The sequence below is a fragment of the Aethalodelphis obliquidens genome, unplaced genomic scaffold, assembly GCF_003676395.1.
Source record: "Aethalodelphis obliquidens isolate GAN/ISIS:26980383/991018 unplaced genomic scaffold, ASM367639v1 scaffold66, whole genome shotgun sequence".
NCBI lineage: Eukaryota > Metazoa > Chordata > Mammalia > Artiodactyla > Delphinidae > Aethalodelphis > Aethalodelphis obliquidens.
Genome location: NW_020838010.1, coordinates 2,540,266 through 2,568,144, shown reverse-complemented (window position 1 = coordinate 2,568,144; position 27,879 = coordinate 2,540,266). Strand labels below are relative to the sequence as shown.

Sequence of the window (27,879 nt, the reverse complement as noted above, 5' to 3'; positions counted from 1 at the left end):
TGGCTCGCGGGCTCTAGAGCGCAGGCTGAGTAGTTGTGGTGCACGGGCTTAGTTGCTCTGCAGCATGTGGGATCTTCCCGGACCAGGGCTTGAACCAGTGTCCCCTGCACTGGCAGGAAGATTCTTAACCACTGCGCCACCAGGGAAGTCCGAGGTTTCTTTTTAAAGGGGATCTTTTCTCATGTCACTATACATAAATGTTGTCTCTTATTGCAGATTGGAGTCACGAAAGATACACGGGTTCTTCTTAAGAGAAAAAGAGGAAATCTGTAAGTATTTGTCCTTTAAAAATTCTAAATTTGCCATCTTGTCAGCTTTTGGAGAAAACTAAGTGAGCAAACTAACAGGCATTTTTCCTCTCTTTATATTAGAAAAGCCCTGCCAGTATTTATGTTTGTGTTAAAAAGGCAATATTTGGGAAAGTAAAATAGGAAAGCTTTTTACTCTGGGCAACTTCTAAAATTTAAACTGTCACTCACTTATGAAAGGGGAAGTGATGCTTAAAATTTAAATACAATCTTTTTCTTTTGAGTATTACCAAAAAATGGAGTCACAGATTGGAGTTCCAATTCTGGCTACTGAGGCGGTGTGTCTTTGGCAAGCTGTTTAGCTTCCCTTTGCCTCAATTTCCTCATCTGTAAAATGAGCTTAATAAGTGTAAGTGTCCAGTGACTGGTTCATTAATATTGATGAAGTTGAATCTGTAGTAGTGTATATTTTCTCCAGTAAATTGAAGCTTATTCTAGTTACTGTTTCTCAAACTGTTTTACATATATTTCTGATCTTCAAAAATCTAAGCATCTCTACTGTCCTTTACTGAGGCATCTACTCTAGACTATAATATAGAATGAAAGAAATACAACAGAGCACCTAAAGTTAGAATTTTAGTGTTTGAGCCTTGGACCTTGAAAATTACCTAGTCCAGGGGTTCCCAAACATTGACCTATAGACCGTGCCCTCACCAGTGAAGCGTTTTTACTGGTCCATGGTGAAGTGAGGAAAATAAAGACAACAGGCCATGAGATTTTTAAAGCTAAACTTTTTCCATTTAAATGATTGCTTCTTATTATAAGATACATCCTCCTAATTTTGAGGAGTTAGACCCATTCTGTATTTTATGAAATGATAGTGATAGTAAATGATAGGTTTATGGTTTTTGTTTTTATGTCCATACCTGGCCAAAAAAAAATTGGCAGCTGTGTCATTGCTGCCTTCTTTGTTTTTAAAACTTTTATTGGTCCATGATATCTTAAAATCTGAATCCAACTTTCTCATTGTACAGATGAGGAAACAGACAGGAGCTTATTTAATTTGTTCCAGGTAGTGCAGCTCAGCAAGCTGCTGAGCTAGGACCAAAAGCCCTGTATACAATGCTGCCTCTCTTGTATTTCTGCTCTTCTGAGAATTGCTTTCATTATAATAGATTATGAAATTGAAACAGAAAAGCTAGTTGTTCTTATGTGCTAATTCAGAACACTCAGTGTTCTTGTAAAGGTAAGGCTTAAAGTCTACTGATCAGCCTGCATTAGAAAAATCTGGAACATGACCAAAGATTTTCATCAACAGGCCAGAATTAGTTGTCCCTGAATTCAGCTACATAGGCAGCATGGTATTTCCATGATTGACAAAGAAGATACCAATAAGTTTAGTGTTTCCTTTGAGAAATAGACCATAGTGCAATTGTGAGGGCTGTAGTATTCAGGCTTCTATAGTTATTTATCCAGAGAGTCTGTTTCTCTCTCTCTCCCTCTCTCTCTCTCCCTCTCTCTCTCTCTCTCTCTCTCTCTCTCTCCCCCTCTCTCCACACACACACACACACATCTACACACATAGATAAATACTAACAGTAGTTGGCCTGCAGCCCATCTAGATGTGTAACAGAAAAAACTACCAAGGTGAAGAGTTGGAGTTGCCAGGAGCCTTAGCGAGAGGCCAGTTGTGGCCAGTTGTGTTCAGGTGTCAACAGACACCTTGGAGACTCCTCTTCAATTGGCATAGCTCTGCCTTGGCTATCCCCAAACACACTTCAAAACAGAAATACCTAATTCCCTCATCTCCCTTGCCTCACTCACGTTTGTGAAGCTCGCATGGGCCAGGTAAACAAATGAACATGAAGAGAGAACAGAATGGAAAGTATTACCCATCCCTAACGTGGAGACATTATCGCTAGGAGTACTTTTCCATGGCTTCTTGTATTTGACTTCATGTGGCTTCCTTCTTTAGTTAAGAATTCTTTAATTACTCAAATGTCAGGCACACACTAATGCAATGTCAATAATTTAAATACATATTGAATTAATAATAATGTTAATAAAAAATACGTATTGAATTTTTCATTGTCTGAAATACCTGTGCCCTTTTCTTACCAACACTAATATTTAAGAGTTGACTGAATGGCTATAAGCTTTCAGTCTTCAACAGATTTATCACTCTTTGAGTTCTTTTATTAACCTAATTTATAATGAATATTTACTACTGAAGAGCAGAGTGAAGCTGTTTTGTTTTGTTTTGTTTTCTACCATGATACAGTTTCACATCATGGTGGCCAGGTAGCTGAGTTGTAGTGACTTAATTAGCCATTTTGTAAGAAATGGTTTAGGACTACATTGCTGCATAACTTTTAACAGTGTGAAGTACTGGGAAACAACATTAGCAGAGAACCAACCTATTAAACTGGTCCCTCTTCTAGCAAAGGTGGAAGATAGGGCATGTGGCCAAAAAAGATATAAGTTGCAAAATTCTCCCTATAACACAGAGGTACTCCTGCGGGAAGTATCACTGCTGGTTACAGATTTTTATTTGAACCTGAGTTCATGTTTGGCAGCCCACAGTTGTATTACTTTATTATAATTAGTAGATAAGATGATAGAAGACAGATGAGTAACAAATAGGTAAGATGACAGAGTCTGCCTATTTCTCACTCAGATGAAACACATGTGTAACTGTGAGCTAATTTGAAAGATCAGATCAGTAGCCCAGTTGTTTTTGATTAACTAATGTTAAGCTCATAAAGAAAAAATATCCAGTAAATGGAAGACTCTACAGACAAAATTAAAGTCTACACCATGTGTGACGGGCCGTCTAATGCAGCAGCAGGGTTTTGTCTACAGGGATCTGTAGCAGATCCTCTAGCAGCAGCTGTAGAACACTGGAATTGTCATTGTGCTGGCTGCTTCCCTTCTACAGCACTGAACGCATAACTCCTAGAACTTAGTTTGTCTCCCCTTTTTCATGATGTCTGATAAAGTTGGATTGTACCATCATGCTTTTTCCGTAGGTGCCACTTCTAGCATGATGTATCCTCAAAATTCCTTACATGTAAGCTTTGGATTAAATTATATCCAGCCCACTCTCAACTTTGGAAAGCTAGCTGGGACGAAGTGAGAGAGTAGCTTTGACATATATACAGTACCAAATGTAAAATAGCTAGCTAGTGGGAAGCAGCTGCATCACACAGGGAGATCAGCTCCGTGCTGTGTGACCACCTAGAGGGGTGGGATAGGGAGGGTGGGAGGGAGGGAGATGCAAGACGGAGGGGATATGGGGATATATGTACACATATAGCTGATTCACTTTGTTATACAGCAGAAACTAACAAAACATTGTAAAGCAATTATACTCCAAAAAAGATGTTAAAAAAAATCGTGTGTTGCGATCACTTAAAATGAGGAAGAGATATGTAACACAGTGTTACATACACAGTGTGTGTATACATACACAGTGTGTGTGAAGGGCAGAAGCACAACATGGGCTCCTAGATCTCATTTCAACGTACTAGATCTCTTTAACACATGTGAGTAGGGTCCCAATTATATACTATCCGATGACCTAGAAAAAGCATTATCTGATGAATGAATGCTGAGGATGTTCTTAAGGTGTTATGGGAGGGAACACGTGCTAGAACAAGAAAGAGCATTTTCAACATGGCAGCTGAGGTGCTTTCTTTTCTGGGGAAAGCTGGGAAGAGACTAGCAGGATGGCGACTTCAGGAGTTAATACCTGTCCAGGTGATGAAGTAAACAGGTTTGGTTAATATTGTTAGAGACAAACCCAAAGATCAGTCATAGTTGTGAGATACTCCTAGTCAAGGTAGCTAGGCACAGGTGCAGTGTGGTGTTAGAGAGCATCTATATATTCACTCTAGGTGTTTTTGTTTTGCTTTTTTCAGTTTTCAGGTGTATTTATTATAATTACTGTATACCAGGTTAAAAGTTTGCTTGTATTAGCTATTTCATATTTATTATATTGGCTTACTAACTTTGGGTCAGATGAGACTTACAAGGGGCAGACGGATGTATATTTCACATGATTATTCAGTCTTGTAGACTGCCTGATAGCAAAAGATCCTGCTAGCTACTCTTAATGACTTTTATTTTCTTAAAATATTAACATTTAAAAAGTTTTAATGGTAAAATGTTAATTTTAATGTTTTAGTGTTAAGGGTTGACTGAATGGCTGTAAGATTTCAGTCTTCAACAGATTTATCAGTCTTTGAATTCTTTTATTAATCTCACTTATAAGGTATATTTACTGCTGAAGAGCAGAGTGAAGTTTTTTTGTTTGTTCTCTACCATGATACAGTTTCACATCATGGTGGCCAGGTAGCTGAGTTGTAGTGACTTACTTAGCCATTTTGTAAGAAAATGGCTAAATAAGTCATTTGTCTACAAATGTTTTAATGTTAAAAGTTTTAATATTAAAATATAAAGTTAATTATATTGTAATGTAGCTCCTGTAAAGTTTGATTTCATGAACCAAAGACAACCAATTTCTTTAACATGTATATGAGCTTTCTCCTATATGTTTTGGAGCTTTTTAATAGTGTGTGAAAGAAAATAGGATTTTTTAAAAAAATCATTTGGAGCTTTTTAATAGTGTGTGAAAGAAAATAGGATTTTTTTAAAAAAGCACCCCAGCCCTTTACAGAAGTCTTGGTGATGTAATATCTATGTAGAAGTATGATCTTCTAAAGTGCAACCGGTATGCTTACCTGTTTAATCTCTTGTATTTTTTATAATTTTCTGATTTAAAGTTTAGTGAATACAGCTTATCCTTTTCAGAAGGCAAATTATCTCTTTATTTGGTGTTTAAATTACCCTTAAGTGATGTATGATTTGAAAGTGTGATTTCTTAAAGTAGCACTGACATAGTTAACCATTGATTATCAAGTTTATATTTTGTATGTTTTCATAAGGTATTGTTATATCAAGGACAGATGAAGTTAATTTGCCCTACCATGTGTTTCAGCTTGGTAGAGGTGTGCATCCTTCCTTGGTTTAGTCTATTTTATAAAACTTTTGAAAAAAAGTGTCTTGGCATTGACTTCAGTTTATTAGTTTTTCTCTGTGCTGCTGGGAGAGATGGTATCTTTTAAATTCAGACTTTAATCAGTATGTAGTGTTTGTTTACTTTGTGTACTGGAGCTTAATGTATTACTAATGCTTTTTGTGTTTAACCTAGCTATCTCAGAGCGTTTGAAGTAACTGGAATGAAATGCTTAACATTAAACTTGACCTCAAAATTTAAAAAAAAATTGCACCTGATTTTCACTTACACTTCTAGGACTTACTAGACACCTAAAGGGCTTTTTTTTCCCCTATAAAAATGCCTTAGGCTGTAGGACAGATCAGTGCTCAAAGTTGTCATCAGGATTTTTTTCATATACAAAGTTTGTCACTCTCACCCATTCAGATTATACCAGTATGACCAAGGTCACAGACAGTACAGCTGAAAGTATGGACTTTAAAATCAGATAGACCTGGGTCCAAATCCCTACTTAGCTGTGTTAACTTGGGCAAATGATCTGTCTGAGACTGTTATATCATCAGCTATGTCATCAGGGTATTACTTCAAAAGGGTTTTCTGATGGACTAAACGAAATAATGTATCTAAAGGACTGAGCACAGTGCCTAGCTCCTAGTACAGGTTCAGTAAGTGGTTATTAATCTGATTCTCATATAGAATGCCGAACATCAACAGGAATGATTAGTTATCCCCTGACTGAAGCTGATGCCCTGCCCTTTTACAGCTGAAATACAAACGCATCACTTGATTTCAAGGAAGCGCAACTCAGAGTTTATGTCCTCCTGGTGGGACAGCAGTATTTCTCTTCATACATGGCAGGACAGCATTCCTCTCTGAAAGGCATCCGTGAAAAAGCACATAGTAAAAATTCTGTAACCCTCTTGCTTTTATAACAACTGTCTTTTCCCTCCATGTAACAGGCAGTTTTTCCAGTTTCATATTTTCTCTCAAGCAACTAAATACGTGTTCAAATTAATTACCAGGGACTTTTAAGAGTATACCATTTCCTAGAGTGTTGGCATGGACAAGTGATTTTTTAAGAAGATGACTAAGGTTGGTTGTCTTCCGGCTATTGCACTTACGTCCATTTTTACTTTATAGTTTCAGAGCAATCCATGTCCATTCCTTTTTTTTTTTTTTTTTGGCTGTGCTGGGTCTTCATTGCTGCGCACGGGCTTTCTCTAGTTGCGGCGAGCGGGGGCTACTCTTCATTGCAGTGTGCACGCTTCTCATTGCGGTGGCTTCTCGTTGCGGAGCACAGGCTGTAGGCACTCGGGCTTCAGTAGTTGTGGCACATGGGCTCAGTAGTTGTGGCTCATGGGCTCTAGAGCGCAGGCTCAGTAGTTGTGGCGCACAGGCTTAGTTGCCCTGCGGCATATGGGATCTTCCCGGACCAGGGATCTAACCCATGTCCCCTGCCTTGGCAGGCGGATTCTTAACCTCTGGACCACCAGGGAAGTCCCTCCATGTCCATTCTTATTTCAGTCAACAAGTTTATTGAACAGTTAACACACAGAGGTACTGTTGTAGGAGGATTCAGCAGCAAACAATAAACTCTCTGCCTCATGGAGCTTTTATGTTCTAATGGGGGCATTCATAATAAACATGAAAAATAAAGCATATGACATAGTAGTTACAAGTACTAAGGAGAATAATAAAACGAGAAAGGGATAGGAGGTCTTGGGGTTCGATTTTGGAGTGACTAGAGAAGGCCTCACTGAGAAGGTGATATTTGAGTAAAGACAAAAAGAAGGTGAGAGAATAAGCTGTGCAGGTATCTTAGAAGAACATTCCAGGCAAAGAGAATAGCATGTACAAGGACCCTGAGGCAGGGTCATGCTTGGTGTGTCCCAGAAACAGCAAGGAACAAGTGGGACGGTAGCAGAATGAGGCAGGGAAAAGTGTCGGAGATGAAGATGGAAACTTGAGGTGGAGGACAGATCCCGTCTCCTAGGTCCGAGTAAGGACTGTATTTCTGAATGAGTCATATGGGGATTCTTTGAAAGGTTTTGAGCAGAGGAATGGTATGGTCGAACTTGAACTTGAACTAGAGCACTCTGGCTGCTGAGTTTAGAATTTATTATAAAGGTGGAAGCAGGGAGATCAGATTGGCTATTGCATTTATCCAGGTGAGAGAGGATAGTGGCTTGAGCCAGGATGGTAGCAGTAGAGGTGGTGAGAAGTAGTTGAATTTGATATCTGTTTTGTAAGTAGAGCTGGTAGGATTTGCTGTTGAATTGGGTGTGGAATGTGTGAGAAAGAGAGGGGAGTGAAAGTGAACCTGGTCATCGAAGGCTTTTGGTCAAAGCAACTGGAACTACAGAAATGGGCAAGACTGGGTGTGCTAGGTTTGTGGGAGGACGATCAGTGGCTCAATTTTCAACATATGTATTGAATTTGAATATGTAACTGATATCTAAATGGATCTGTTGAGGAAACAGTTGGATATACAAACCTAGGTGCCTAAGGGAGACCTCCAGGCTAAGGGGGGACATTTTGAGAGTCATCACCATATATATGCTAATTAAAGCTGTGAGACTAAATGAGATCACCATGGGAGTGAGCATAGATAAAGAAAAGGTTCAAGGACTGAGCACTATAGCGTTTAGAGGTCAGGGAGATGAGGAAGAAGCAGCAAAGAAGATGGAGAAGGAATGGCCAGGGAAGTCGGAAGAAAACCTGAAGAATGGGGTCTACTGGAAGCCAAGTGAAGAAGTTTCCAGCAGGAAAAGAGGGGTCAGCGGGGCTAAAGGCTGGTAGTGGGTCAAAGGGGATGAGGACTGAGCTTTAATTGACCTTGGGATCTGACAACATGGAAGTCATCAGTGAACTTGATCAGAGCAATTTTGTGGAATGGTAGAGGGGAGAGCCTGAGCGTAGTGGGTTCAAGAGAAAATAGGAGGAGGGAGCTGGGTGAGAGAGCACAGAGACAACTCTTCTCCTTCTCCTACAGAGAGGGAGTGGTTTTTAAGATGAAAGAAATAAAAGCCTGTTAGGATGCTGATGGAACCGATTCGAGCCGGAAAAATTAATGAGGCTGGAGAGAGAGGGAAGAATCAGTAGAGTGGCACCGCCAGGTCTTTCTGGTCTAGACAGGGGTGTCACACACAAGTGAAGGGGTTGGCCTTAGCTAGGAGTATCACTAGTCCATCTCTAGTCATGGGAGAGAAGAGAGCACACGGCCACAGATCCGAGTAGATGGGGAGACACACTGGTGGGAGTCTGTGGAAGTTCTCTTCAGACGGTTTTAGTTTTCTCAGCCAACTGGTAAGCCAGGTCAGCAGCTGAGGATGAGGATGGCAGAGGAGCCTCGGTGGTCTGAAGAGAGAGAACAAAGTGTAACCCCAGGAGAGCAAACCCCAGGAGAGCAAGCCTCTGGATGGCCTAGTGGATGCCAGGGCAGCATGGTTTCCGTGCAGCTTCAAGGGTCCCTTTGAGGGAGCAATCATGGATCTAAAGGGGGGCGTTCAGCACAGCTGGGTTTTTCTCTAGCCAAATTCAGCTGCATGGGGATGGGTGCAGATTAGGTGGCGGACGGGATTTAACCAGGTTGTGGTTTAGCTGAGTGAGTACAATGAAGAGGGAGAGATGCAAGCAGGTCGAAAGTGTATTCCAGGAACTGATTATTAATGCTCATGAAATTGAAGCCGGATCAGACGAAGGATTCTCCCAACAGGGGCACGAAGCAGATAACACAAGCGGTATTCCTGTTTTACACGCAATGCCACTGGTACAGAGCTTTTAGGTGAGAGGTCATATATCTCATCCGAAGTCACACATAAGAGCAGACGCTGAGGTTAGAAGCCAGACCTCCTAACTTTGTTTAGTCCATGTACCACCCAGGATATCAGACTTTCTCTTCTTTAGAGAACAATTCATTTTCCCCTAACATAATAGCAGGGTGCATAGCCTTGAGTTGCCAAATCATCATACACGTGTCTCTTATAGTATAGTGGCGTTCTAGTAACATTGACTCTGAAATAATTCAATTTTCCCATTGACTTAGATCATAAAAGGGGAACAGCACTTTCCACAGAAAGCTCGAAAGCATCTGCCACTCTACTTGCTGTTTTCTGATACATCCTGCAGTTCTGCCCCCATCCATTCCCCAGTCCATGAGGACTGTCCTCATTTCCCAATCTTTGTCCTCTCCTTTTGAAAACATATCCATCCTTCATACCGACTCCAAATACTGTGCTATTTTGTGAAACCTTTCTGGATGGTTCTCCTTCCTCCCTCTTTTTGTCCGCCCAAAACTGGATGTAATCTCATCCCTCTTTTGAATACCTTTAGCGTTTCATTCTTGTTTCTCTGATGGGATCTATCATATTCTACTGTATATATTTGTGAACTCATCTCCCTGTACCCTACCATACATATGGACACATATGTACATGCACACGTGCACCTAAAGGATTGAGAACATGTTTTACTCATCTTTGTGTTAAGTGTTCAAAACTTACACATAGTAGCTGTTCAGATCTTTTTTTTTTTTTTTTAACGAATGTATCAATAGGCTGGATGTAACACTGGGGACAGGCCTTGGTTACAGTTTGTACTGTCACAACATTTGCTTCTCTTTGAGATGAAAGATCAGACAATATCAGTGGCTCAAATATTCAGCTGAAATGGAGGTTCCAGTGTGCTCCCACCAAAGCAACTCTGCCTTTTGCTTTTATCTGTACTTGTGTTTTCACGTCCACATAAGATTTTATTCAAATGAATGAGCCATGCCTCGCCCCCTGCCCCCAGTACCACCAGAAAGAATTAGAAAACTTCTGGACTAAATGACCTCTCTGCTCTCTCTTTACCTGAATGTTCTTTGAACCTTGTGTACTCTGTGTGTGTGTGTGTGTGTGTGTGTGTGTGTGTGTATGTGTGTGTTTATGTGTATGTGTCTCTGTACTACGAGGATTAAGTAGATGTTTCCCTACCTCCAAGACTTAAGGCAAATCTGTTTAAAAAATTAAGTGTATGTAACAACATGAATGACTGAACACATACAATACAGTTTAAATCTAGCTAGATTGTAAGCTCTTCAAAAGCTGTCTTCTACTTCTTCAGCCCCAAGGGTGAGCCTGAGGTGGTACTTCTGGTATTGTCCCTGATAATTTACATATTGAAATAAGTATTTATTTTGAATTGATTTCCTTTCAGTACTTCTTTATATTACCAGTAAAGAATTATTTTAAAAAATTGTGTGTGTGGGTAGACTATCATCTGAGACTATCATCTGTGACTCTCCTTTAAGGTTTATAAAGGAGTATTATGAAGTATTTGTTATAACAAAGAGGTGTTGGGTTTGATAGGGTTGAGAACTCCTGGTCTGTGCCCTGTACTTAGGTGCTTAGATGTTTAAAAATGGTGGTATAATCAAGGATCAGAATGAGTGGTAGACATTTCAAGTGATGTGGGAAATTAGAAAAAGGAAAGATTATCAAGGATTTGGGTAGTCATGGAACATCTGATGGAGGAGAGGATTGTTAGAGGGAATCTTGCATATGGAGGATCAGGCACTATGATAGACACTTGATGTACCTTGTCTTGAAAAAATGAATGACCAGACTTGTCAAAGAGACTGAGAAAGCAATTTCTAGGTATAGTAAATCATAAAATGAAAGTTGGAAGGGCCCCAGGAAATCATCTAGGCCAGAAATTTTTAGTGTAAGGGTGGTGTCACCCTTTGGTGTTCATGGATGGATTCCAGGGAACTCAGGAATCCCCTGAATTTGTGTATACCATTTTGCATATCTTTCTGAGGGGAACTGGGTTCATAGTTCTCATTGGATGCTGAAAGGGGCCCATCACCTCTAGGAAGTTAAGGGCTACTGATCTAGTCAGATCCTAAGCTCAGACAGATTGTTTTGCCCAAGGTTACACAGCCGCCAGTCAGTGACAGAGATGGGGTCTGAAACCCAGGTCTTTTCACCTGTAGTTTCTTGCTCATTTCACCACACTCAGCTGAAAGACATGAACAAAAGCAGAGGCAGGATTAAGGATTAAGCTAACCATTTTATAGTAGTTGGTGTAAAAACGCACAACCCTCTTGGGGTCAATAGTCCATTTCCACAAGAGTTGCAGAAGGATGCACTTCAATTTGTCTCCTCCAAGTGAACTAATATTTTAACTTTTGTAGTTGAAATATACTGCCACTCTCCAAAATAGCTTTCTCAGCTGAAGGCAAGTTCCTGGAGAGACATTATTCTCCCTGAGGCTGTTTCTGCAGTTCCTTTCCATTTGGCACTGTTTTTTCTGACCTGCAGTGGCCTCCAGTTTCCTGTCAAATCAAATCAAAACTACTTTGCCTGATTTGTCAGACCCTGTACTACTGTGGCCCGTTTAGCCAGCGAGTACTCTGTGCCCCACTCAGGTGAGTGTCCATTTTTTTGGCAGTCTCTCCTCTCCCAAAGTCCTTTCATTTCTACCTCTTCATCTTTTATCATGTGGTTCCCCAGCCCAGAATGACCTCCATTCTTTCTCCTTTGTTTCCAGATCCCTGACATAAGGTCCAGCTTAAGTCTAATCTCCACAAAGCCTCCCCTAGTAACTGTGGACCATTTTGCACTTGCTCTGAACTGCTATCGCATTTATTGCTTGCAGTGCACACCATAGCACTTAGGTATTTCCACAGGCTTTTCATCGGAAAAGGTCCAGTGGTCACTTTGGGAGTGGGATTCCAGGAAGTCCAGGGTGGGACTCTGGGCACCCCCAATCCCTGCTTCAGCCAGAGCAGTTCCACTTTAGTGTCTATATATGGGAAGTCTGCATGAGTGTTTATTTGAAGAAATGGTTTTGCTGCCACCTTCTCCTGCAAACAAAGTTTGAAAACATTGGATCTATCTTGTGTGCTGATGGTCTCACAAGTGTTAACTCGTAATGAGCAAGGGCCAGGACTTACACTACTTTGGACTTAATACTACCACTCCCAGGCAACTAGTGCAATTTTGAGCACAAAAGTGGACAAGTAGGAAATGATTTTATGATTGTATTGCTCCAGTTTGGGGGATAGGAGGTAGTGAATAGCATTACCAAGAAATTATTTTAAAGAAGAACTCAGAATAATATTTCTGGTTTGATCTTTGAGAAATAAACCAAAATTGGTAGAATTTTTCTCTCTTTTGGAAACAAAACCAAATCCTATTTAAAGCTGTCCAGTTTACATATACATATTTAAGAGAAACCTCAATATTGGCATTCACTACTCTCCCAAAGCTTAGCCAGACTTAAATACCACGTGCCTGCACTCATATAGGCACTGTAAGTGTTACACGACTGACTTACAGAGTGATGTGTAGTATACCTAAAAACCTATAAAAATTAAATTTAAAATTTATGGCCATAATGATTAAAACTGGAAAATGCCAGTCTTTCAGACCAGTTATTTCCGCTTTCTTGTATCAAATCAATTATAGCAACTAATAAAGACCTGAGTATTTAAATCAGTGGTCTATCAACTTGCTAATACTCTTTTGTTTTGTTTTTGTTTTGTTTTGTTTTCCCTGCTCTCTGCCTGGTTTGTTGTCTTCACCTACAGGTGTACTTTATTGTCGGCTTCCAAAGATTACTAACTCTTATCTGTATCGTTAAAATTGAACTGCCTTGACTCTTCTGCTACTCTCACTACTGCTTCCATTATTGCCTTCTTCAGCAAAATCAGGCTTTCTGAAGCCAAAGAATAACAAGAAATAAACACCATTTTAGAAGCCTTGCCACTATGAAACTTAAGCAAACTGTGCTCACCATTATTTTGCTGCCTATCCACTTGTTAATAACAATATACAGTGCCCTTGTATTTATTCCGTGGTATTTTCTTACCAATGCCAAGAAGAAAAACGCTATGGCAAAGAGAATAAAAGCTAAGCCCACCTCAGACAAACCTGGAAGTCCGTATCGCTCTGTCACGCACTTCGACTCACTAGCTGTCATAGACATCCCTGGAGCAGACACCCTGGATAAATTATTCGATCATGCCGTATCCAAGTTTGGGAAGAAGGACAGCCTGGGGACCAGGGAAATCCTAAGTGAAGAAAATGAAATGCAGCCAAATGGAAAGGTTTTTAAGAAGGTAAAGCATTTTTGTGCTTCCTATTGTTTTTAAAGGGGAAGGTACACTTTATTATAAATCAAGTGCATTTAAAACATGCTGGCGTTCCATTATAGTGCCCGTAACTAATTCTCGGAAGGTGCTCACGGCATCTGTGTAATTCACTTAAGGATATTTTTAGAGTTCTACACTTTGAATAGTATGTTAATTGCTCGTTTGAGTACATATGCTAATATTACAGAATGTCTCACTTTAACAGTTAATTCTTGGGAATTATAAATGGATGAACTATCTCGAAGTGGACCGCAGAGTGAATAACTTTGGTAGTGGACTCGCTGCATTGGGACTGAAACCAAAGAGCACTATTGCCATTTTCTGTGAGACCAGGGCTGAATGGATGATTGCAGCACAGACCTGCTTTAAGTACAACTTTCCTCGTAAGTGCCTGGTGTTCTTGGAGGGGGAGAGAGTGGGCTTCGCTTACATGTGAAATTGTCCTGAGATCCTCTTGTTTTCCAAGCAAGTGTTCAGCCAGAACCTGTTGGCCTTGAGAAACTGAATTGACTGATGATTTTTGCCCAGTTTGTGGCACTTCCAGTATTTCTGGGTTTCTTTAGGCTTAAAAAGTTAGAATCCCGAAAATTTGTAAGAAAGATTTGTGACTACCAGGAAGTTTGAGGCAAGGTTGAAGGGTAATAGCAGAGACTATGAAATCAAATGAGATTATAAAATGTCTTTGCATCTGTGAGTATATCTGTCATTAAAAGTTGACTTAGATAATATATCTAAGAAATGTTTATCATTTAACTTTCGTGTTCCTTTTTTATTATGCAGTTGTGACTTTATATGCTACACTTGGCAAAGAAGCTGTAGTTCACGGGTTAAATGAATCTGAGGCTACCTATCTGATTACTAGTGTTGAACTTCTGGAGAGTAAACTTAAGGTAAGTATGAAATTTTCTTTTAATTCATGGCAGTGTTTGACAGCATAGGAGAATATTCAAGAATTGAGTTTACTGCATACCCATATTTAATAACTGGCTTTTCTTTCTGCTCAACAGACTGCATTGTTAGATATTAACTGTGTTAAACGTATCATTTATGTGGATAATAAGACGATCAATAAGGCAGAATACCCTGAAGGATTTGAGATTCACAGCATGCAATCAGTAGAAGAGTTGGGATCCAAGCCAGAAAACTGTAAGTAAAGCAGTTAAAACAAATGCATTAATCTCTTCAAGGCTTGTTATTCCAGTAGGTTAGGAAAAGCAGTAATGCAAGTGAAAGCTGTAAAGTTCTCTGATTTGAAACAAGTTTTGTATAACTCAATAAGAAAACTTTGAAAATGTTTAAAAACTCTCAAGACCATATACGATTCAGATTTTTCTCTCCCTTTCTCCTCAAGAAGGTAACCACTATTTGAAATGTTACTAAATGGCTGAGGCTATGGCAGTTGCTCCCAGACTTTTCTTTTTTCAAAGAAACCCGCTGTAACCTTCCAATCTGGACTCACGTAAGGCAAAGATCTCAGGCCTTCCATTCAGTAAACTGTTTTTTTTTTAATGCTTAATGCTGCTGATTTTCATCACGTCTCAGAGGATGCAGAGCTGTTTGCCAAAACCGTACTTGGCTTATTCTACCACTGATACGGTAGCTGCTATTTCATTTGAAACAAGTTAAGTGTGTCTTATATCAAAATGTCAGTGGGTCATCAGGACAGAGGGTTGAGCAAATGAAGTACTCCATTGAAATATTTTTCTTTCTCCTGTTTAATGAGAAGATCACAATACTCTACTAGATGAGTAATCCGAGTCTTTTATCATAGGCATAGGTGTGCCTGCCCTTTGCTCTGGGGAGAGATATTATGTTTATTGTACTGGACAGTGAACATGCCTGCTCTTTGCTCTGGAGGGAGACACTTTCTCTGTCTTCCAAGACTGTTCACTGTGCAGTCATCCTTGCAAAGACAGCCTGGAACAGTCAGTGCCTCTGCTCGCACGATGTACAGAAACTCAAGAGACCCGTGGAGAATTCTCTCTCAACACCAGGTTGACCCTGCAAGATCGCGGTAAACTTGACTGGGAAGTCCTGACTGGTAGGGATTTGTTGGCACAAAACGGGGGGGGGGGTATTGGTCCTCATAATTTTGTGTGAGCCAGAGCATGGTAGACCACAGGTCCCACCTAGTCCGCTCATCTCTACAGTTAATAAGACACATATGTTTGGGGTGATCCTTTACCTGAGGAGACAGTTGTTACGATGATGACAAGAAGTGAAGTGTCACATTGTGTGCTTAGCCTGAGAAGACCTCAACGTATCTACTGCTGCCGCTTCCATCAGTCATCAGTAGATACCTTTAAGGAGCACTAACATTACCCCATTTAAGTATAGCTTTAGCTTTGGTTATCTCAGTACTAAATCATACTGTTTAAAATGGTTATTTTAACTTGTATATATAAATGTGATTCACTTTATAAACTGATTTGTAAAAAAGTTTATTTGGTAGAGCAGTTTTAGGTTCACAGCAAAACTGAGGGGAAGGTACACACGTGCACAGCGTCCCCCATTATCAGCATCCCAGAGTAGTATGTTTGTTACGATTGATGACCTTACATTGACATCATTATCACCCCAAATCCATAGTTTACATTAGGGATCCCTCTGGGTGTTACACATCCTACGGGTTTGGACAAATGTATACTGACATGTATTATCATTATAGTATCATACAGAGTATAAACTCATTTGTTAGCATCCAACAACCTTATTAAACTTTTATTTATTTAATTGCGATCATATACATGGGGATTCTTCGTTATTTTGGTGTATTCTAGAAAGGAAAGGAGATTACTAGGTTAGCACAATACACTGTCTTGAAAGTGGAGGCCCCAGTGTGCTGTTTAAAACTTAGCATGTTAGAATCTTAGAGTTGATGTCGCCTTAAAGATCAAATCAAAAACAGCAACAACAGCAACAACAAAGGAACACAAGGAAACTTAGGGAAGTGATGGACACGCCTGTTGCCCTGATTGTGGTGATTGTATCACGGATGTTTGTATATGGTCAGTCATCAAATTGTACACATTAATATATTCAGTTCTTTATATTATCAATTATACCTCAATAAAGCTATTAAAAAACTATATGAACAGTTTAGATATACGTTATCTCTTGTGAGCAGCACTGTTGTCCATCCAACCTAGGTTAGATAGATTAAGAGCTGGAAGCAAATTCATGTTACGTTAAAATTTAAAATATTGACATATATATATATATATATATATACACACACACACAGTGTTTGTTTAGAGTGTGCATGTAGGCAGTTAATAAATGGGGAATTGAAATTTCACTCAACTTTTTGTTTAGTTAGTATCGTGGAATGACAAAAAAAAGTTATGTCTTATAATAGCAGTTCTCTTTATTAATAGGATACTTTCAAGGAACATTTACAGTTTCTCTAATTCTTTTTCCCTGTGTGTGACTATTCTAATTATATTTATTGAAATGTAATTTGTTGCCTGTTTCATCTAAAAATTTTAAGCTTCTATGTTACGTCTTTTTAACTGCATTGTTCCAGTAATTCATTTTTATTGTATTTTACAAATGCACCCATCCATAAATTATTAGGGGAAAAAAGGGTCCTCACAGCAGATAGTTTGAGAAGCACAACTCTAGCAGACAGGTTAACAAGCTCCAGCCTGCATCTGTTTCTCTAAATGAAGTTGGATTGGAACACAGTCACATCCATTTGTTTAACAACTGCCTATGGTTCCTTTCACGCTACAGCAACAAAGTTGGGTAGTTTGGGCACAGACCGTATGACCCTCCAAGCCTAAAATATTTACTGTCTGGTCCTTTGCAAAGAAATCCTGCAGATTCCTGCTCAAGATGGCTGACTGTATTCTGTTGGGAAGACCTCTCTATTTCCCTCCCCCAATCATTCAATAAGCAGAGATGGCACTGGGGCTCAGGACCCTTAAGATGATTAAACGTTCCTACCTGCAGACAGAGGGCAAGAAGAAACGAAGTTTAGAAACTGTTTAGAGATTACCTTTGGTAGGAAATGAAGGGCTTGTAAACCCCTTTAAACTGTCTCTTTTTCTTAGTTTCCAAAAATTCCTGTCTGATTTTGATTAAAAAGAATCAAAGTATGGTATGCCCTGATAGGGGAAAAAGCACTAATTCTGGGAGATGCAAAAGAATCCCCAATCCAGACACATACCAAGTATTCTAACTACAGGAGTGAGTGAGCGTGTGTGTGTGTGTGTGTGTGTGTGTGTGTGTGTGTGTGTGTGTAGCAGAGAGAAAGGATCTCCTGCTATAATTTTAATCTCACTGCACTTTCAATACTTTTAAACAATGATTTCCTGTATAGATTTCAAGAAGCAACAATCAAAACAGTAGACATTATCGTTTGGGTTTGATATCCTTTGGAGTTTACTTGCTACTTGGAATCTAATAAAAATATGTTAAATGTATAATGGTTCTCTAATTCAATATCCATGGTTCAGTTATTTTAAAATAAAATTATTTTTCTAAAAACTTGAAAAAAATCAAGTCCAGTGGTTTTCAATCAGGAGTGTGTACGAGTGTCACCTGTGGAGCCTTTGATCCATTTCAGACATATAGAATCAGAATTTTCAGAACTAGGGTCCAGAGATAGTATTTTATTTAAATTCCACAGGTGATTCTCATGCCCACCAGTGGTTAAGAACCATAATCTCGTCCAACTGTCTCATTTTAGAGATGAGAAAACGGAGGCTTGAGGAGCTCACACAAAATACTCTGTCTTCCTGATTGTCCGAATCTTAGATATCTTTCCACAACAAGGCCCTGTAAACAGCACTGTGGAGAGGTATGAACAGACAGGGATTAGGTTAAACATCCAGAAGATGGGCCAGATTGAGTTTGAAATTCTCATTGCAGGTAACCAGAATTTGATAACCATTTTCGTGGTGATTAACAGTAGAGAGTGTTTGTTTTAAATAGTTTACCATTACGCCAAAATCTGAAAGTCTTATCTGTGCTTAGCAATTTGACTTGGAAACTAGAGAAAATTTGGTGCTTTGTCATTTATTTAGCAAGCGTTCCTCCAAATAGACCAACTCCTTCGGACTTGGCTATCGTCATGTACACCAGTGGTTCTACTGGCCGACCTAAGGGAGTGATGATGCATCATAGCAATTTGATAGCTGGAATGACAGGCCAGTGTGAGAGAATTCCTGGACTGGGGTAAGAGAGAATTACTCAGCTTTCTTCTTAGAAATCAGAGCTCATGTTTGGCATTCTCTAGTCTGTATTAAAACGATAAGGTCATTGATGTTTCTAATTGTGTCTTTGTAAGAATGGCTAAAATGTTTCTCTTACTTTGTTTTAGACCAAAGGACACATATATTGGCTACCTGCCTTTGGCTCATGTACTAGAATTGACAGCAGAGATATCTTGTTTTACCTATGGTTGTAGAATTGGATATTCTTCTCCACTTACTCTCTCTGACCAGGTGACAAGCTTTTCAGTATATTCGCATGATCGTATTAAGTTACAGTGTTTGGCTGAGAATAGATTACTAAAACATGAGATATTTTAATTCAGCTAAAACTTTCTCCTTGGTTTCAAAAGTATGCAGCTGTAGTAAATAACCTTGAGGATGTGTTAGCATTGCTTTATTTTACATATTTTAAAATCATTTTGAGACAAATAATTACTTCCATTGTCTTCAGTATTCTATCAGCCAAAATGTTATCAAATTAGTATTTCTGTATGATGTTAGTTGATGTTCATAGTGGCGACTTTGAGGTGTGGCTTTGCCTTTTGGCTAATCAGAGAAAGTTAAAATGATCTTCAGGCTTGTTTCAGTGCTTTATCTACCTTAGTTGAAGTTTTCTGCTTTTTGTTTTTGTTTTTGTTTGAAAATGGATGGTCTGTGCTATGTGTGATATGTTATTAATAAAAATGCTCAGTTTACCAAAATATCCCATTTTCTTTTATCCTGGATCAGAGTTTCTCCTCTAAGAAAGGCTGAAACGTGCTAGAAGAAATAATCTACATCATAAAGCACTTATGCACTCATACCTCAGACTTGTAGGTTACGTTAGTTGGAACAGATAACTCACAGAGCAGTAGAGATAATGTTCCATGTGTAAATGTCTGTCTTTGCCCTAAATGTAGGGCCAGACACTATCAAACTCTTAGAGGAAAACATAGGCAGAACACTCTATGACATAAATCACAGCAAGATCCTTTTTGACCCACCTCCTAGAGACATGGAAATAAAAACAAAAATAAACAAATGGGACCTAATGAAACTTCAAAGCAAAGGAAACCATAAGAAGACCAAAAGACAACCCTCAGAATGGGAGAAAATATTTGCAAATGAAGCAACTGATAAAGGATTAATCTCCAAAATGTACAAGCAGCTCATGCAGCTCAATAACAAAAAAACAAACAACCCAATCCAAAAATGGGCAGAAGACCTAAACAGACATTTCTCCAAAGAAGATATACATACTGCCAACAAACACATGAAAGAATGCTCAACATCATTAATCACTAGAGAAATGCAAATCAAAACTGCAATGAGATATCATCTCACACCAGTCAGAATGGCCATCATCAAAAAATCTACAAACAACAAATGCTGGAGAGGGTGTGGAGAAAAGGGAACCCTCTTGCACTGTTGGTGGGAATGTAAATTGATACAGCCACTATGGAGAACAGTACAGAGGTTCCTTAAAAAACTAAAAATAGAACTACCATACGACCCAGCACTCCCACTACTGGGCATATACCCTGAGAAAACCATAGTTCAAAAAGAGTCATGTACCACAATATTCATTGCAGCTCTATTTACAATAGCCAGGACATGGAAGCAACCTAAGTGTCCATCGACAGATGAATGGATAAAGAAGATGTGGCACATATATACAATGGAATATTACTCAGCCATAAAAAGAAACGAAATTGAGTTATTTGTAGTGAGGTGGATGGACCTAGAGTCTGTCATACAGTGATGTCAGAAGGAGAAAAACAAATACCTTATGCTAACACATATACATGGAATCTAAAAAAAAAAAAAATGGCCACGAAGAACCTAGGGGCAAGATGGGAATAAAGACGCAGACCTACTAGAGAATGGACTTCAGGATATGGGGAGGGGGAAGGGTAAGCTGGGACAAAGTGAGAGAGTGGCATGGACACATACACTACCCAGTGTAAAATAGAGAGCTAGTGGGAAGCAGCCGCATAGCACAGGGAGATCAGCTTGGTGCTTTGTGACCACCTAGAGGGGTGGGATCGGGAGGGTGGGAGGGAGATGCAAGAGGGAGGAGATACGGGGATATATATATATATGTACAACTGATTCACTTTGTTATACAGCAGAAACTAACACACCATTGTAAAGCAATTATACTCCAATAAAGATGTTAAAAAAATGTCTGTGTTTGCTCTTGTTAATACTTGAATTATAACCTTTTCTGCTGAAAGTTTCTTTCCTTGATCCTATTTACTTTTTCTTTACTCTAGTCCAGCAAAATTAAAAAGGGAAGCAAAGGAGACTGTACTGTACTGAAGCCTTCACTCATGGCAGCTGTCCCGGTGAGTACAGAACGTATGTTATTCACTGCCTGCACTTGGACTTGTAAAAAAGTAACACTCTTAGGTATTTTTCTACATTTTAAAATAATTTTACTTTGGGGAAATTATGGCCAAACGTGTCCCTTAAAATCTTAGCTAAGCACTGGGAAAAGATGAAATGGCAAACTTCTGAAGTGTGTGCCTGTTAGGGTTTGCCAGTTCTTGAAAATTAAGTGATGAAACTGACCTAGCTCAAATTACCTAGTCTGAGAATTGGTCTTAATATTTTAAAGGTAGAATACACTCTAAAGATCATTTTGTTTAATGACTTCATTCAAAAGTGAGGCAACCTAGGCCATCCTAGAGAACTGGGGCAGTGTACCCAAGGTTGCAGAGCTGATTCATGGCAGAGCTGATTCTAGAATCCAAGCCTCCTGACCCTTACGGTGGCTAAGAAAGAGTAAGGAAACTGTCATTTGAGAGAACTCCCAGAGAAAAAAGTTGAATTCTAGATATTCAAAATCCTTATGTGAAATATCGCCTTTTATAAAAATAAGATGTTACATTTTATAGCCTTATAATGATAAATTATGAGATATTTAACACAGTGTTTCTAACTTGTATAATCAAATATATTCTAGCGCTTTAGGCTTCCGAAACTCCAGTGGGAGTATCACCACTGCTTGTATCGTGATCAGACTTTACATCTTATCCCAGTATCTTTCAAAGAATTGTTTTGTCACACGGAAAGCCTGCGATTATGCAATGAAGTGTTCAGTTTTTTCTAAGAATTACAGATGGAAGATAATTTTTTTTAGCTTCTAATTACGAAATTACCAAATAACGAAAGAATTAGAACAGATCAGTGTAGCCTTTGCTTTTTTATTTACAGGTGCCGTAGAATTCAGCAAGTTTACAAACTAAAAGGAGAGGCTTCTGATTAAAAGCATAATACAGTGGTAATAATAGGTCCCATAGTACTTAAGTATGTTCTAGACACTGTGCTAAAGCGCTTTAGATGGAGCATCTCACTTAATCCCCCCCAAGACTCCGCTAGGTGGGTCCTGTTATCCCCATTTTATGAAGAAAAAACAAAAACTTGCCGAAGGTCACAGAGCCCATAGGTGGTCATTAAAGCTTGAACTCTTAGCAGAGACTTAACCACTATGGCTGTCTATTTAGGATTGTGTTTTGTTTTGGGAAACGATATGTTGGATTTATTACCCAGGAGTTCCTAGGCAACAGTATCAGAGAACGTAATTAGGGAGCGGGAAGGGCCGAGGAGTCTAGGAAGTAATGTCTGAATTTAGGCCTGAAAGATAAACAGGAGTTAGCTGATATGCTATGTATCCTTTAATTACCCATTGTTCATTCTTCTTTACTTTGTGTCTTGGGAGGCTAAGTTCTGTGGATGAATTACCAGGAGGACTTGCTTGCCTTCTGATTTCTGGTAGGGCTTAGCCACTTGTTGGCGCTCATGAAAGTTCAGAGGGCAGGGAGAGAAGTCTGCATACTTACTGCCTTTGCCTCTCCCTGCTGGGCTGCGATTTGTGGCACTTGTTGCCAGGTGCTCATTAGACAGTCTCTTTCCTGTTGGCTCTAACCAGGTCTTTCCCATGGTTACCATCCTCTACCAGGGTCCAGTAATACTTCTCTCCTCTTATTTCTTCAGACCTAGGGATAGTAAATGGCCTCCTGTGTTGCTAGTCCATTGATGCTGCGCCAAACCTTATTGGCTCCCTTAGCTCCTCCCACTCGTCTGTAAATAGACCTTTAAAAAATATTATTATTGACAATTGTTTTTGATAGATTCTATCTTCTGAGTTTGTTTCTTTCCTGAGTGAGAATAAAAGATCCATTTAGTATTGTAATGGTCACATATTCACAGTGTGAGAATTCAGAGTAAATCGCTGCTGATGAGCAGTGACTCCACCGAACGTCATGTAATGTTAGGTTGAGGTAAAGGGTGACTGAATGTGCTAACAATAAACCCTGCCAACTTGTTGCAACTGTGTTGTGTTCCTTACTCATTAAGCCCTTTCTGTGCCTGTGATTGGTGTATAGTGTTGGAAGGAGCGCTGGAAGTGCTTCTCACACTTCTGTCTCACTCCCATATGCTCTCTTCCACCCAACATACTTTCTTTAAAAAAATGACATACACATGATTTATTGGTAGGGTACACATGGTGCAATTTGTTTATTTCCTTTCGGGGTGATTTTTAAAATTGAAGTATAGTTGATGTATAATATTATATTAGTGTCAGGTATACTACATGATTTGACGTTTGTATACCATACACTTTTTTTTTAACATCTTTATTGGAGTATAATTGCTTCACAATGTTGTGTTAGTTTCTCCTGTATAACAAAGTGAATCAGCTATACATATACATATATCTCCATATCCCCTCCCTCTTGCGTCTCCCTATCCCACTCCTCTAGGTGGTCACAAAGCACCGAGCTGATCTCCCTGTGCTATGCGGCTGCTTCCCACTAGCTATCTATTTTCCATTTGGTAGTATATATATGTCCATGCCACTCTCTCACTTTGTCCCAGCCTACCCTTCTCCCTCCCCGTGTCCTCAAGTCCATTCTCTATGTCTGAGTCTTTATTCCTGTCCTTCCCCTAGGTTCTTCACAGCCATTTTTTTTTTTTTAGATTCCACTTATACGTGTTAGCATACGGCATTTGTTTTTCTCTTTCTGACTTGCTTCACTCCATATGACAGACTCTAGGTCCATCCACCTCGCTACAAATAACTCAGTTTCGTTTCTTTTTATGGCTGAGTAATATTCCATTGTATATATGTACCAAATCTTCTTTATCCATTCATCTGTCGATGGACACTTAGGTTGCTTCTGTCCTGGTTACTGTAAATAGAGCTGCAGTGAACACTGTGGTACATGGCTCTTTTTGAATTATGGTTTTCTCAGGGTATATGCCCAATAGTGGGATTGCTGGGTCGTATGGTAGTTCTATTTTTAAAGGAACCTCCACACTGTTCTCCATAGTGACTGTATCAATTTACATTCCCACCAACATTGCAAGAGGGTTCCCTTTCTCCAGACCCTCTCTAGCATTGACTGTTTGTAGATTTTTTGATGGTGGTCATCCTGACCAATGTGAGGTGATACCCCATTGTAGTTTTGATTTGCATTTCTCTAATGGTTAGTGATGTTGAGCATCCTTTCATGTGTTTGTTGGCAATCTGTATATCTTCTCTGGAGAAGTATCTATTTAGGTCTCTGCCCATTTTTGGATGGGGTGGTTTGATTTTTTGATATTGAGCTGCATGAGCTGCTTATATATTTTGCAGATTAATCCTTTGTCAGTTGCTTCATTTGCCAATATTTTCTCCCATTCTGAGGGTTGTCTTTTGGTCTCGTTTATGGTTTCTTTTGCTGTGCAAAAGCTTTGAAGTTTCATTAGGTCCCATTTGTTTATTTTTGTTTTTATTTCCATTTGTCTAGGAGGTGGGTCAAAAAGGATCTTGCTGTGATTTATGTCATAGAGTGTTCTGCCTATGTTTTCCTCTAAGAGTTTTATAGCATCTGGCCTTACATTTAGGTCTTGAATCCATTTTGAGTTTATTTTTGTGTATGGTGTTAGGGAGTGTTCTAATTTCATTCTTTTACATGTAGCTGTCCAGTTTTCCCAGCACCACTTATTGAAGAGGCTGTCTTTTCTCCATTGTATAGTCTTGCCTCCTTTATCAAAAATAAGGTGACCATGTGTGTGTGGGTTTATCTCTGGGCTTTCTATCTGTTCCATTGATCTATCTTTCTGTTTTTGTGCCAGTACCATACTGTCTTGATTACTGTAGCTTTTGTAGTATAGTCTGAAGTCAGGGAGCCTGATTCCTCCAGCTCCGTTTTTCGTTCTCAAGATTGCTTTGGCTATTCGGGGTCTTTTGTGTTTCCATACAAATTGTGAAATTTTTTGTTCTAGTTCTGTGAAAAATGCCAGTGGTAGTTTGATAGGGATTGCATTGAATCTGTAGATTGCTTTGGGTAATAGAGTCATTTTCACAATGTTGATTCTTCCAATCCAAGAATATGGTATATCTCTCCATCTGTTTGTATCATCTTTAATTTCTTTCATCAGTGTCTTATAGTTTTCTCCATACAGGTCTTTTGTCTCCTTAGGGAGGTTTATTCCTAGGTATTTTATTCTTTTTGTTGCAGTGGTAAATGGGAGTGTTTCCTTAATTTTTCTTTCAGATTTTTCATCCTTCGTGTACAGGAATGCAAGAGATTTCTGTGCATTAATTTTGTATCCTGCTACTTTACCAAATTCGTTGATTAGCTCTAGTAGTTTTCTGGTAGCATGTTTTGGATTCTCTATGCGTAGTATCATGTCATCTGCAAACAGTGACAGCTTTACTTCTTCTTTTCTGATTTGGATTCCTTTTATTTCTTTTTCTTCTCTGATTACTGTGGCTAAAAATTCCAAAACTATGTTGAATAATAGTGGTGAGAGTGGACAACCTTGTCTTGTTCCTGATCATAGAGGAAATGGTTTCAGGTTTTCACCATTGAGAAGGATGTTGGCTGTGGGTTTGTGATATGTGGCCTTTATTATGTTGAGGAAAGTTCCCTCTATGCCTACTTTCTGGAGGGTTTTTATCATAAATGGGTGTTGAATTTTGTCGAAAGCTTTCTCTGCATCTATTGAGTTGATCATATGGTTCTTCTTCTTCAATTTGTTAATATGGTGCATCACATTGATTGATTTGTGTATATTGAATGAAGAATCCTTGCATTCCTGGGATAAACCCCTCTTGATCAGGTGTATGATCCTTTTAATGTGCTGTTGGATTCTGTTTGCTAGTATTTTGTTGAGGAGTTTTGCATCTATGTTCATCAGTGATATTGGCCTGTAGGTTTCTTTCTTTGTGACATCCTTGTCTGGTTTCCATACACTTTTTAAAGCAGGATAGTTATAGGATGTTGAAGTCCTTTTAGGGAACTTCTGGGATTTCTCAGTCACAGATATAAACAAAGATTTCAGTTATCCAGCAGTGATACCTTTTGTGGAAATGTAGAAAACAACATTGTACCATGCATCACCCCCGCAGCTTTATTGACATATAATTGACACGTAGCATTGTGTCAGTTTAAGGTGTACAGTGTGATGATTTGATATACATGTATATTGTGGAATGATTACCACAGTAATGTTAATCAACACATTTATCACCTCACATAGTTACTATTTGTGTGTTTATGATGAGAATAGTTAAGATCTATTGTTTTACCAACTTTCAGGTGTATAATACAGTCTTGTTAAGTGTAGTCACCATGCTGTACGTTAGATCTCTAGACTTATTCACCTGGAAGTTTGTACCCTTTGACCAACATCTCCCCATTTCCCCCGCCCCCTAGACCTGGCCAACCACCAATTTACTCTCTCTTGCTATGAATTCATCTTTTTTAGGTTTCGCATGTAAGTGAGATCATGTAGTATTTGTCTTTTTCTGTCTGACTTATTTCACTTAGCATAATGCAAGGGCTGGTTCTGCTGTCCTCATTTGTGAATGACTCTGTTCTAATATTGAAAGAGCCATCCACAGAGTTATTCATTGTAGCACAACTGAATTTACATTAATTGCTATTTTAAATATTTAAAACTAGGTATTTATAAATAGGTGTGTTTTATGCAATAACTCTTGTTAATTTGTGTGAAGTAATGCCAAGAAAACATCATTTAGTGATAGTTGGGGCTTTTATTGGTTTGTTTGGTGTTTTCTGTTTTGCATGTATTAGCTTGGGAGTCAGTATATCCCAAACCTAGTCCTACGTCTAATTTTCCAAGGAGCTGTGAACAAGAATCCTATTTTTTGTTGTTGTTGTTGTTATCTTAGCTTCTATTAAAACGGAATAGAAATGCCTAAATTATAGGGACATAAGAATTTTAAGAAACTGTAAAACTCTCTGCCAGGCTGTAAGAGTCACAAGGTAGTAGTAAGAAAAACATCAGGATTAGATTCAACATAGTTGGATGTTTTAGTGCTATTTGAGAGTAAGTGAATATATTTGAAGAAAAGAATTTAAAAAAAAATTATCTTTATGTGATAGGTGAATGAACTATTTATTCTCCAGTCAATTTTTTAAAACTTTTAGATAAACTCAGTGTGTAGAACTGAAGAAACCCCTATACTTGTCCTTAGTGTTTTTGAAATAGTGAACAAGTTAGTGAAATTAATCCTACAATATAATAAATATTTCCATTCTACTAAAGACTTTTACCTAAGATACTGTAAATAAGGTGTTTTCGACTAAGACTGTCTCAGTGTTGGTGTAGTTCTTTTCAGATTATTTAATATGTTGCTTGCCTTTTAGGAAATCATGGATAGAATTTATAAGAATGTTATGAGCAAAGTCCAAGAGATGAATTATATCCAGAAAACTCTGTTCAAGATAGGGTATGATTACAAATTGGAACAGATCAAAAAGGGATATGATGCACCGCTTTGCAATCTGTAAGTATATCTCATAGACTCTGTAGTTTGAGTCTTTAAATCTTTTTGTGTTTTTACATCGGGAAGATGAGTAAGTAAATGACAAGTTAATTTAGTTTGAGCATCACCACCACGATCATGACGTTGAATTTCTCTTTTATTCACTTCTAAGCCTCATTGCTTATATAGCAAGCAAAGGACCTTGAACTCTGATCGTGGCAAATTAACAAATTTTAATAATTGAGTAGATATTTAAGAGCTAATTATAATATTTGGTCTCACGAAGAAAAACTAGAGTAGACTTTTGTGTCAAGACAATTGAGTTTAAAAAATGCCATTTCTAACTCAAAAAAGTGATTTTCAAGATTTATTTGGCGTGAAGGTTTCTGATTTATTGTATTCATAAAATAGCATATTAAGTGTATGAATATAACGGTTATTTTAAATGTGGTGCTGGGGAGTTGAGATGGGGAAACATTTTTCACTGGAAA

The 27,879-nt window shown here is 38.8% G+C and overlaps 1 protein-coding gene across 6 annotated transcripts in view; it reads left to right on the top strand.

Moving 5' to 3' along the window:
* The window catches only part of ACSL4 (acyl-CoA synthetase long chain family member 4), a 77,502-nt gene that overhangs the window by 29,408 nt on the left and 20,215 nt on the right, over nt 1-27,879 (top strand). The window contains exons 2-11 of one of the 6 annotated variants that reach the window (XM_027089438.1): nt 217-269; nt 11,568-11,674; nt 12,839-13,369; nt 13,608-13,785; nt 14,183-14,292; nt 14,410-14,548; nt 18,433-18,583; nt 18,729-18,852; nt 20,877-20,948; nt 27,270-27,409. In XM_027089438.1, the coding sequence (XP_026945239.1) occupies nt 13,019-13,369; nt 13,608-13,785; nt 14,183-14,292; nt 14,410-14,548; nt 18,433-18,583; nt 18,729-18,852; nt 20,877-20,948; nt 27,270-27,409 (1,265 nt within the window). In that variant the 5' untranslated portion in view covers nt 217-269; nt 11,568-11,674; nt 12,839-13,018. The remainder of the gene's footprint in view (nt 1-216; nt 270-11,567; nt 11,675-12,838; nt 13,370-13,607; nt 13,786-14,182; nt 14,293-14,409; nt 14,549-18,432; nt 18,584-18,728; nt 18,853-20,876; nt 20,949-27,269; nt 27,410-27,879) is intronic. The other 5 variants (XM_027089444.1, XM_027089442.1, XM_027089441.1 and 2 more) reach the window with 5 other exon arrangements.